Source organism: Anopheles bellator, chromosome 1 (genome assembly GCF_943735745.2).
Source record: "Anopheles bellator chromosome 1, idAnoBellAS_SP24_06.2, whole genome shotgun sequence".
In the NCBI taxonomy this organism is placed as follows: domain Eukaryota; kingdom Metazoa; phylum Arthropoda; class Insecta; order Diptera; family Culicidae; genus Anopheles; species Anopheles bellator.
Genome location: NC_071285.1, coordinates 51,758,389 through 51,770,629, shown reverse-complemented (window position 1 = coordinate 51,770,629; position 12,241 = coordinate 51,758,389). Strand labels below are relative to the sequence as shown.

General features: G+C 52.0%; 2 protein-coding genes across 2 annotated transcripts; both read right to left on the bottom strand.

Annotated features, from left to right (window-relative positions):
* Positions 1-6,376: 6,376 nt before the first annotated feature.
* Positions 6,377-7,083, bottom strand: LOC131205973 (uncharacterized). The gene is made up of 4 exons (XM_058198304.1): positions 6,980-7,083; positions 6,806-6,893; positions 6,599-6,731; positions 6,377-6,510 (listed from the first exon to the last, which is right to left on the bottom strand). Exons 1-4 carry the CDS (start codon positions 7,068-7,070, stop codon positions 6,430-6,432), a joined length of 393 nt encoding a protein of 130 aa, XP_058054287.1. The 5' UTR covers positions 7,071-7,083; the 3' UTR covers positions 6,377-6,429.
* Positions 7,084-10,432: 3,349 nt separating this feature from the next.
* LOC131215812 (histidine-rich glycoprotein-like) lies at positions 10,433-11,362 on the bottom strand. Its single transcript, XM_058210208.1, has one exon. The coding sequence runs from the start codon at positions 11,360-11,362 to the stop codon at positions 10,433-10,435; it is 930 nt and encodes a 309-aa protein (XP_058066191.1).
* Positions 11,363-12,241: the final 879 nt, after the last annotated feature.

The following is a 12,241-nucleotide window of genomic DNA, read 5'->3' as shown; positions in this document are numbered from 1 at the left end:
TGCCCCGGCGTAATGGTGGCTCGATTTATCTCCGGCACCATAAATTAGGACACTTCGCCAGCCAGCCAACCAGCGGATCGGAACGCGTATTGGAAAACCGTAACGCTGCGAGGTGCGAATTTTTCCTCTACGCTTTCCACTAAACTCGAAACCGGCACGGCCGCATGACAACGTTCGGGTACCATGCTTCGATAAATCCTGTAGGGATCGAATTGATTGTGACCGTTGGTCCAATATTCTATAAACAAGCCAGCTGATAAATTCTCCCATTTTGTTTCGGTGTCACCACAATTCGTTGCCGGTGGTTATCCTGGAGTCTTCTGGAAAAATGGGGACGCATCAGAATCGGTGCATTTATTACAGTTAAGCACAGCTGCTAATCACACAACCTGCTCGGTAACGGAATTAGGCGAAAGAATCAAACCAACAGCAAGTGCAAATTGTCATAAATCGTAACCGATGCACACTCCGGATCCGGGGCCGGGAGTTCATTCTTCACCCTCCCGGACGCGGTGACATATTTTGCATAATTTAATTCCGTTCACATCCGGGGCCGGAAGGGGGAGCCCTCCGGAGTCATTAAATCCCACCCAGCGCCCGAGAGGGCTTTAATGGAGCCGCGGCATGCGACCAACAATTTGTCAGCTCGCCGGCATACCTCAACAACGTAATAAACTGTTAACGATTATTTCTCCCGAACTCGACGGGTGACAAAATTCCCGGTCTTTTTTTTTCCTCCTGTGGCATGGCCCCATTTGAAGCGAAAAACTTTTCACTCATTTTCGTGCGCCAACATTGATTAAACAGATCCCAAACTGGCCCCTCACACAATGTTTGATCGAAACATTTGGCCACAGGTTTTTCGGCACAGCATCGACTATCATTTGTCATTCTGCGCCGTCGACGACGAGTCTTCGGGGGGAAAAATGGAACATAAAATGTACGCCTGTAGTCGCCGGAAAAGCCCACTTTCGTTGAGCATAATTTAATTACCACCAACCATGCGAGGCGCCCGTCGGCAGAAGTCGAAAACATGATAACATTTTCATTAAAAAAATCATTTTCCATTTTATCGCCTCGCAAAGCCGAGCAAAGGCGTCGCCGGGCGCCGGGAAGGAAGTCCATGTTTTCCGCCATTTTCCGGACACCGGCACCGGCAAATTTCCAGAAACTTTCCCCCTCAGGAATGTTTGACGGCCCTGAAACCCCGTCCGAACACCTCCAGGAGGACGCCAAACCATTTTGCAATTCCTGCGACATCCTGCTGTCGTCCTTGGTGGAGCGAAAAATGGCCAACCGCCGAAGCGGCTCGGTGGAGAAAGTTGGACCATCGCTGCAAGCCGCTGGCTGTCCGTGTGGTCCGTGCTCGTCTCGGAGCCGAGCGGAACAAAACCCAACTTGCGGCCATTTTGAGGTCCCTACTCTGTATCAATTACAGTTGTTTTATGGATGTTGTTGGCGATATTATCGTTTTATCCAATTTGCTCATTTTGAGGCACCCGAGAACCGATCCGCAAACGAACTTTATCCGGTCCGGCCCGACCCGGCGATCGTGCGCCACGGTTATTATGAGTTTATTATTATCGTAATACGGGTAATCTTAATCATGGGCCACGCTAACCCACCTTAAACCGAGACCAACCTCACGTTAAACTGGTTAACGGATGTAAAGCTCTGCACCGCTCCGACGCTGTCAGACAGGATGGGAAACTTATGCCAGTGAACCTACGGAACGGTTGCAGTGTAGCTCCACGGATCCGAACCCTAGTCAGCCAGTCGGCAGACGGCAACGAATTGGCAAAGTTTTACAGCGCCCCGCCAAACTTCGGAACCCGCGTTAGTTAGTTGTAACTTTCGGTGTCGTAGATCCGCCCGGGGCGGCCGGCTGGCTGGTACTTGCTGATTGATAGCTAGTTTCCGGCGAAAAGACGAACCGACGAGGCCTAGCCGGGATATTTATAAGCCCACCGACGACCGACCGGCTATCGCGGCGATCTTGTTTTAAACCCAATTATGCAGCTGCGTATCAGTTGTAATCGATGGCCTCTTCTATTTTCCAGTGCGTGGCGTTTGGTCGTTTGCGTGCAGTTCAAGCATCTCCAGCGCTTCCACTGCTGATGCAGATTGACGGACAGGAACCTTGGGCGGATTTTGACAGATCGCCATTTTCTTCTTTTTGCTCACTCATTGAATAACTTCTGGATGGAAGACTCTACGGTTTCGGTCCCATTTCAGCTCACACCGGGTGATCCGCCGGGCCGGGCGCTGCATCTTACAGATATTCTCCATTAGAATTAGGTTCCGGTGGGTTGATGAAGATAAATGACCCACTGCTAGCCCTCCAAGGATAGCGCACCGCGGGTGTCCGATGGCACGCCTCTTCCAACAACCGACCTGACCGACCCACCACGGTGCCCGGTTCGCGTCCGTTTAGTTCTTTTTTATGTTTTAAATAAAGATTAAATTTCCACACCACACGCCCGGAAGGCCGTAAACGTAAGGACACCATAATCTTCCGTCTGGCGGTGCTGGCGGGTTGGGATTATGTCCACCGGGTTTCCCGCAGGAAATGGGGCGTGGGGGCTTTAGATGGTGAGCGGCGTTACGCAGAAGCTTAACGTCACTGATTTACCCAGTGCTGCGGTCCGTGTCCTTCACTGGGTGTCCTGCTGCTACTAATCCACTTTCAATTTGTCCGCATTTGACACGTACAGCACGGCAGGGATGTGGGCGGGTGTGTGACACTTTTGGGGCAGTCCGGGGGGTGTTGGTTCCAGCTAGCTTCCAGCGCTTCCATCACCATTGACGTAAATGTCCTTAGTCACCCGTGCCATTACGGTGGCCGTGGACGTTTCATTAAATTCCATCATCACCATTGACGTACCATCGGCGGGCCGCAACATACTCACTTACGGGCCACAATGGGCTGGTAGAGAGATATTTGTTGAACCATTGTGTCAACAATGCGATGAGTTGTTTAGAAACAGTTTGGGTGAAACAGTTTTGTGGAAAAGACCCTTAATTATTTAATGAGTGACGTTCAGACCAGCAAGGTTTTATGCAAACATTAAACGGAAAGCATTATTCTTCCAGTGCAAAAGGGGAAACGCATAATTTGTAAAACATTGTACAAAAACACAAGCGGACGGTCTACCAATTGGCATTGACAACGGGCCGGCATTCTGCCATCCATCAAACGATGAACCGGAAATTATTTTCCGTTAACTACAAGGAACTCGGTGCGAAATTCGCAAACCAAATCACAACTCCGGCTCCAGCGCCGAACGCGCCGACAATATTCTCACGTAATGCGATACTTCCCCGAACCCCACGGCGTATCGGAACCTCCCCCCGGAATTCTCGCGAACACGAGTCGTCCTTACGGACACAACGACGGTCACGGAACGGAACGGAATGCAATGGCAAAGATTTGTCGATTCACCAGCGTTCGGGAGCGTGATTTGTAGCCGGTACCGTTTCCGGCGCGGCTGCCGGAATCCTTTACCGTTTGCTCCTGCGGCTCGATTGGACAGTTAATTTATTCGGCGGGGGTCTTGTTAGTTTTCACCGCCGCGTTCCGTTCGCGAGTTCGCGAATTTAGTATCCCTTCCAATCCGGGTCCGGCCCCTTTTCCCGTCCTTAATTATTATTCTTGGGGTGGCGATGGGCACAAGAAAGGGTTCCGTTTCCGTTCGCTGTGTGTGCCTTGCTCCCGTTTTTTCCTCCGTAAGGATGTTCCGGGAGCATACACGTGGTTGCAATGCAGGTTGCCCTGCAGTGCCCGGCAGTCCCTATTCAAATGGTTCCCGGACCGGAAAGAAAACGTTCCTTGACATACCAAGAATATGTTGCCACCGGGCACGCAAGGAATAAGCATAATTTAGCGCTATTTTCCAAGCCTATAAATTACCGGCCGGCGGCCCGGACAACGCCGACTGACCACCGGGTGTGTAATGGAGATTCATTTCTGGGCGCAGGGTCCTGGCCACGTCCTTGGAAGATGTTTATGTAACCACAAGCGGGCCCGCCGCTTTTAAAACATCACCGTATCCGCCGACATTGTTTTTAAGCATCCGGGCAGTGCCCGCGGGAACCCGGCCCCGGTCGCCACCACCCAGCAGCTCGTTCCACCGGCGGTCTCCGGTGGCCCGATTTGTGGCCTTATTTATGGATCGCTAAATCATGATGACATCAAAAACAGACCCAATCCAGGGTGCAGCGCCGGAGCACGGGCTGCAGTATAGGGCACCGCCCAGACGCTCAGCAATAAGCAAGAATGTAGCTAATTCCCACTCGATTTAGTTCTCGTGTGTGCTCGCCGCAAAGTGCCACTCACGCTGACGGGTGCTTACAGTCGCGGACAAAAGGACACCTTCTTAAACTTCACTTTCTGCAACATTGCTTTGCATGAAAGTACTCAAAAACAACGAACGACATAAAGATCCGCCACGCCCGAGTTCTGGAGTGGCTCCACTGAGGGCCACGGAGTTACTTCCCCAGTAATCCGGTTAGGTCCTTTTTGGTGAACTGCACTGTAAACCGACGATAGCACGTATCGTATGGAAGTGGCCCCACCCGAGCCGCCAGTGCAATGACCATCAGAGGGTACGGGTCCTGCGCCATCGTGCGCGATGATATTCAATCTTCCTTGTCGTCGTCGCCGTCGTCCTGCCGTGGCCAATCCACAGTCTCCCGTAGACGCCGGGGCAACGGTGACACCGTAATTGCATCTCCCCCTTGCCGGCGAAGTGACAATTCTGGGCACCACTCACAGGACATGTGACGCGCCCGTGTGAGCGAAATAATCTTGCATTAGTTGTGGTTTTTCGTCACAATCTCTACCGGGAGCGCCCACCGTGCCTGACAGACGGAGACGATGAGAATTGATTTCCCTCCCAAGGCCAGCGCCGCCGGTTCCAATCGTTGCTCCGGTGGTCGCTCCCCTGGGCGTCGGTTCCGCTGATCTCGTGGATCTCCAGTAAATACGGCAGAAAATTGCATTATAATGGCTGTCGCGCCCGATAAGAGCGATTGGGAGAAACGGGCAGCGTTGCCGCTTGTCATAAGCAATTGCAATGAAAATCTGTTTCACCCGCCGGAAACGCCGGGGATCTCGCTCGGGCGAGAAAGAAATCTTCTGCTCACAAAGGGGCACAAAGGGCCCCCGCTACAAAGTCCGTGTTGTGATGAAGAATTCGGAATTCGTCTTAGCCTGGGCCCGTTGTGTTGGGAGTTCCAGCGAGACCAGGAACACTAATCAGGTGGGAAGTCACTGGCAGTAATTTACGATGCTCCGTCTCTTATTAATTGCTAAACTTGCTCTCGCTTGCCCACAGGAACGCACAATCGTACGGCGCATTGTTTGTCGATTGTGTCGGGACCGTACTACTGTTCCACCTGAACGTCATTCTTTTGCATCTCTCGCCAACCTCCCGCCGGGCAGGATGCCCGGGTGAACTTGTGCCCATAAATAGTTTGTTTCTCGATATTCAAATTGCGTCATAAATTTTCGATGGAATGCAATGTTTTTGTGTCTCCTCCGGCGAGCTCCTCCTCAGGCTGACGTTACATTTCACGGGCGAAGTTTTGTGGTTCGCTCTCCCCATTCGGTCACCATTATTGTCGGGCGTGCCGGTCGTATCGTAACGCTCGTTTTGGTTAAATTTCCCGTGCGATACACCCGTGTGTGTTTCTTGAAGCTATCTTTCGAATCCTCGCGGTGGGAAGGACCAACCCAACCCTGAGATGCACTATCGCGCCCGGGTACTGCCCGGACTGGTGCAACTTTCCCTATAAAGACCCATCATGGCGCATGGCGTTTAATGTGAGTTTTCCGCCCGGGCTCGGGTTCCAACTGTTGCTCCCGGAGCCTCGATGGCCAGAGGGTAAAGTTTTCGAGCAAACGGTTCCGAGCTGGCTGCTGACTGACGGAACATGCTTCCACCCGGCGCGGAATGAGATTTTGTGTTTACTTCCCACTTCCCGAGAGCAGTCGGGAAGTGTGTGTTTAGAAAATTCACTTCCACAAACCCGGTTTGGGGCCACTTTCTTTCGAAATTCAATCTCGCTTTACAAACAGCTTACAGCAGCCCGACACACCACCGTTGGTGGATGGTTTATTTCTATCGTTTAAAATGCCCCTTAAGGTGCAAATTAATTCAAAGTGCAAGTTCTGGGATTCCCGTTATGCTTTTGGTATTAAGACGCATTAAAATTTCGAAATCTTAAAATCGAACAAAAGTTCAGCAATATTGGCGTTGAATTCGATTCATTCAAGAAAACCATTTAACCATTTAACCAAAATTGACAGGCCCAGAGACCCGTATGACTAATCGTAAAGGGCCTCTAGTGGTTTTAATACTGTCTCAAAGAGATCAGCTTATGACAGTGTTGCCCCATTGTCATTACCTTAACGAACTACGCCTAAAGTTAATGGAATAGCTTCCACAGCACAAGCGCAACCGCTCCTAGCAGCACCGCGGGCAGCGAGCCAGTGATCTGCGCCGTTCCCTAAAAACGAGAACAAACATAACAACACACCCCATTAACATACGCCGAAGCCGCTAATTGCCACCTCCCCGGGGGGTGGCACACCTACCGAGTAGCTCGTGGACACCGCCGACGATCCCATCCCGTTCGGATACTTGTAGATGGTGGTCTGCGCAAATCCATTCCGGTCACGCTGCGTATCTTGCGACACGATCTCCGGGTTCGCGAACGGAAACTGCGGCCTAACCGGAAAAGGGAAAACGCACACCCGTTAATGCACCTGTGCCACATCACGATCGACGCGCGATCGCCTTACGGTGGGAAATTGGGCAACCCGTGCGGTTGTTGCTGCTGTGGACTTCTGGCAACTCGGCGTACCGAATTAGCCTCACTACGCAGGTCATCTGTGTGGGAGAGAACGGCATCGGATGTCAATTGGCTGCCCAAACAAGGCTTCCAACACAGAACTACGCCAACACGACGCCATTACCTGACGCGCTGGCCCTGGCGGCCACGCCGAAGGTCACCAAAGCCACCAGCGCAAGCAGCGCGAGAGAAATCTTCACCAAAAACGAAGCCATCCGCACGATCCGTTGTCACCTTCTGGACTGGGGAGCGTGGACCGTGCAGAGCGCACCATTTACCGCCGCGGATGACTGATCTATGCGCACAGACGCATTGCCACCAACATTGTGAACCGGCCGGGGACGTGCGCACCAACACACCGCTTGGGGCTGGAACAGAATGGACGATCAAAACACAAACATAACCGGTTTCGCTCCGTTGGCCCGACCCAAAAAACGGCCCGTGGTCTGTCGCCCACTATGGTCACGAAATGCTCTCGAAGGTGGTCGAAATTCGTTAGATCATTGGGCGCATGTGTCACGGTGATGATTTTTCGGTCGCTGATTGGAAGTTTCGTGTGACAAATCCGCAACTTCGGCCAGTTTCTCTGAATTTAGTCAATCTTATCAACGGCCGCTCGGTGGCACGTGAGTCACCCTGTTTTTGCACTGCGCCATGTTATCGTTGCCTCAATAAGGTGTTTGGCAAATAATAACAGGGCATGCCACTCGAGCAACATTGGGGTCTATTTGTCATTAAACACTAATAGGGCCAATAGTCGGAGGCAAGTTTCACGATATCAATTTGGCATCCAGCGGGGGTCCAATTAAAAACTAAACCGCTTAAGAAATGGAGGCCGTCTGGTCTCTAGTCTCAATTGAAACAATCCAGCACCGCACCGCCGTAATATGATTACGCCGGTAGCCGGAAGCCAGACACACGCTCCGTAGTCTTCGCACGCCAATTAAGTCACAAACTCTCGCCGGCGAGACATAAATGAGACTGAAAATATTGTACCACATCCGTGAGGCCCGAGAGCTGGACCGGAGACCTACCCCAATCAGGGGCCATCGGCGGCGGAGTCCTTAAACGGTCCCAGAATAGTGTCGTGTTGCGCTGTGCTACGGCAGCCCGTGAGTCCTCCTAACCCAGAAACGACGCCGCAGCCTGGGGCTATGCGCCATCCCTAGGTCCGGAGCCAAAACGGGAATGTAATTAGAGGGCCGGCTCGAAGGACGAAAATAAAAACAGAAGTGCATCCGACAGTCATAAGCATAATTGTGATAATTGAAAGAGAGAGAAGCGTACTTCTAACATCTAAACCACTTACGGGTGCCACGTGCTCCGCAAGGATGCGGTCCGTGTTTTCGAGTTTCTAATTTCTGATCCTTCTGAGCCGGAACCGGAACCGAAACGGGATACAAATGAAATTTGATCAACCACGTGCCTTCCAACGCAAGCCCAGGAAGATATGTTGGCCCTAGGCTCCGGAATGTCGGCTTCGTCGTAATTGACAGGTAGCCCAACTCGGGGTGGGTTATTTTTGATCCCCATTAAATCGCACCGCATCGTGCCACCGCAAATGGTGCCAAGTTTCCGGAGGATCCGGAAGGTGGTTACGTGAAGCAGAAGTCGCTTTGAACGTTTATCTCCCGGCCCGGGCCAGACGATGGAAAGGTTAACCGGAGGATTTGTCCACATCCGACGGGGGGAGAGACATTACATGGTTCTAATGTGATTTTAAGCTTTTGTTGCGGCTTTACAACTTCACAGGTTTAGGCCGCGCAGGTGAGGAAGTGTTGGTCCCCAGGTCTCGTTTGATTGGGCTCGAACAAGGCGGGACTCGGTAGAGCAGAATTTATAATCACTTTTCTATCCCCAGGAATTTCAAGTAGAGTACGGTCCCGACGAGACTTTACACACAACCATGCCGTGTACTGACCATGCTGACCTTCACACTTGGGGTGTCTTGGCAGGTCGCTCGGCTGGTCGTAGGGATCAAACAAGCAGTGTTCCGGTTTATGCTAACTAGATGGTTGACTTTTAGCCACCCGATGTGGCAAGGGTAGAATCACCCCATAGGTTGACCACTGACCAGTGGACTACGATGATCTGGATACTTGGCTAATGGATAAGGCTAAACCCCAAAAATTATTCCCGACCCGACTACGGTTGACCGCTCTACATGCAGCTCCTAGAAAACCCCGGCGGAATGCATATTTCTAGTGTGATGAATGTTTAATTTTAATTTAAACTCCTGCAGGCCCCTCCGGGCAAGCACAGTGGCCATTTGCCATTGAGCTAGCTAACAGCTTTTAATAATTTTGTCAATTGGGCGGCGGCGGTAATCGAGCGTTTAATTATGGAACTACGGGTCCGGTGGCCGGTAAATTTCATCAGTGCGGGGACCGTCGCACTGCACCGGTAAGTCTTGTTCGCGGCAGCGATGGCCGTGTCAAATCGGATCGGAACGGATTCCCGTTGACTCGTTGCATAGCGATTACACCGGTTCTAAGATGGCGCCGGGCAGGATGCACCCGAAGGATGGATCCACCGGATCAAGAATCAGTTTTAATGAATGCACATGCCAATTAGCGCTTAGCGATATCGTATGATAATGGGAATAGTTCGGGGCTATATTTAATGCACGCTTTCGATCGTGTCGTGAAACTCCGATGGACCTGGACGTTTGAGTGGCCAACGATGTGAGTAAGATAGGTTGGAAAGTTCGACTTTCTGACACAAAACGGCGCAGCATGAAAATTATAGAAGTTGCGGGTAAGTCTCCATTGCTTATAACTCTCGATTGCCAACGTTTCATTTCAAGCCGACTGAAAATGTGTTTCAAAGTATCCGAAAATCGGAAAAGACTGCTTTTAAATGCTTCAATACAGTAATGGTTATTGATTTTGATACAGTAATTTAATATTTATCTATTTTTTACAGCTTCTAGCTAAAGCAGTATCGAGGATGTCATTGGCAAGCATCCCGGGTTGGAGACTCATCGCGTGGCATGATGAATATCTTGGCCCAAAATAAACTGCTCGCACCTTCACATCCACGTAACGATACCATTAGCTGCCCACATTACTTCATATCTGCACCTTTGGGACGACTTCGAAAGCTCCACTCTGTGGGCCGATGGCCGTTCGGTAAAGATTAACTCAAAACAAGGCCGTAACCTGTGGCCTAATGGCCTAATGAAAATATATCCTCTCCCGGCGGAAGATGTGGCCCGGCACAGCGCCACCTTGCCCTTCGGTGCAATAAATCATGAATTATTATGATTAGGAAATATTTTGCGCCGTGAAATATGGAAACATGTTTATTGTCTGCGCACTCGACTCGAGACTCGGACTCACCACATTTTTACGAGAATCCAATTTTCTTCCCTTCCACAGAACGCAGCCAAACTTGCGGCCCCGACTTTCGCCGCGGCAGCCATAATTTATTACGCAAACATACCGTCGGCGGCGCGGCAAGTTTCACTTTACATAAATGCAATTTCGACCGCGCAGAACCGCCTCGCAACGCCCCCACGTAATGGGCGGCCAGCCCAGCGCCAGCCCCGCGCCAGCCCCGCGCCAGCGTGGCCAGATTAGTGGTGAATGATTTTATAGCCCCGTTCGCCACCGCCCTGGTGGCCGTGGTTCTGCTCGTAGCTCGATCCGTGCCGATCGTACTGATCCTGACCGTGCCGATGCTTATGCTCCGCGTGGTGTTCATCGTACTTGCCCCGGTCGTGGCCACCCGCGTTCTTGTGGCTGCTCTCCTGGTGGGCCCGATCCTCGTGGCCTCCGTGGCCGTGCTTGCCCTGCTCGTCCGAGTGGTGCTCGTGAGCCGACCCGTACTTCTTGAAGTGTCCCGTGTGGTCGCTGGTATCGTAGAAGATGTGCTCCTTTTTGTACTCGTCCTTGTGGTACACGTTATGGTAACCCGTCGTCTTCGAGCCCTTCTTGTGGTGCTTCTTCTCGTGGTGCTTGCCACCCTTTGTGCGCTTGGCCGCCTCGTGGTGATCCTTGTAGTGGGATCCCTCGTCGTGGTGCGAGTGCTTCCGGTCGCCTCCATTCTCGTACCGATGCTCGTGACCTTCCTTATCGTAACTTCCCTTGCTGCCCTTTTCGAGCTCGTGTTTCGAGTCGTAGCCCTTCGAGGAGCTTTCACCCTTCTTCGAGTGGTGGTCCTCATCGTGCGAGGACCCATCATCTTCTTCCTGCTCCACCACCCGGTACGCCTCGTGGTCATCCTCGTGGCCATGGATCGCCTTTACATCGGGTTCCAACTCCTCGTCACTCTCCAGCTCGAGCTCCACGCTCTTGACCACCGGGAAGAACTTTGCATCCGTCAGCAGGTGCGGGACTCCGGTCAGTCCGGGTGCCCCTAGCTCGAGCGAATGGCCCGGGGACCGGCTAAAGTAGAAGTAACTGGACGCGGTTCCCTCGTCACTGGATCTTGTGAGTCGCTCCGTCGGTGCACCGAGCACCAACCCGCTCAGACTTAGCAGTATGGCCACCACAATACGCTGCATGCTGTCACGTCGATCACGTCGGTTGCCTGCGTGAGCTACGAACACCGCAATCGATCAGAAGCCACTACACGGTGGACAGGTGGCACGCGCATATCTTATACCAACCGCGCGGTGCCGAGCTAGTCAAGTCCGATTCGATTTGCCTACTTCACGCACCAACGCCCCGAGGGGTACCGGCAGTGGCTGGTGGAACCAATCGGTGGAAGGTCTATTTCTTGTAGCACCGCCGACACCGACGATCGATCTCCGAGGTGTGTAACCTTCGGCCGAATGGGAGGAAAATCATTATCAATGCCACCCGGGGAAAACCGATCGTGGTGCTGGGGGGGCCACAGCATAAGTCGCGTGCGATTTAAATACCGCTTGGAGGAAGCTACCACCACCTTGAGTCGACGGAATGGGCCGAATCCCAAAGTCTCGAAAATTAGCTTCTTGATGTTCCGTCCCATTGTCGAGGATGTTCCATTAAATCGCCAATTTTATGTTTCAGCCATGTCTGAAACGATCCAAAAACACAAAGTCGGTACAACAGTCGGTTTGGAACATTCCACTCACGAACCCAGTTTACAGCACATAACAGGGACCCTCTGCTTAACGTGTGCTCCACACCACACGTGCGCTCATAATTATTAATAAAAGAAATCATGGACTATGTCCTCGGTTTGCACCGCGGCTTAACCTAATTTCTCGGAGTGCACCAAGCTACGGACAAAATCCCAGCAACCCACCCTTAATGTTGTTTCATGTTGGGGTGCGACAAATTAAACATCGCCGTGTTTGGGCAGAACCAGCTTTCGCTTCCGGACCGGAGAAGAAAAGGAGAAAAAGAGATCCCCCGACGGCTAATTCCCGTCGTCGAGGTCGCGAAAATCCTCCGCG

Excerpts from the sequence above, each read along its gene's own strand:
- LOC131205973 (XM_058198304.1), bottom strand. The coding sequence starts at position 7,070 with ATGGCTTCGTTTTTGGTGAAGATTTCTCTCGCGCTGCTTGCGCTGGTG. Across the intron at positions 6,894-6,979 it reads CGCCAGGGCCAGCGCGTCAG|ATGACCTGCGTAGTGAGGCT; the intron begins GTAATGGCGTCG and ends TCTCCCACACAG. Across the intron at positions 6,511-6,598 it reads CGGTGTCCACGAGCTACTCG|GGAACGGCGCAGATCACTGG; the intron begins GTAGGTGTGCCA and ends TCTCGTTTTTAG.
- LOC131215812 (XM_058210208.1), bottom strand. The coding sequence starts at position 11,362 with ATGCAGCGTATTGTGGTGGCCATACTGCTAAGTCTGAGCGGGTTGGTG.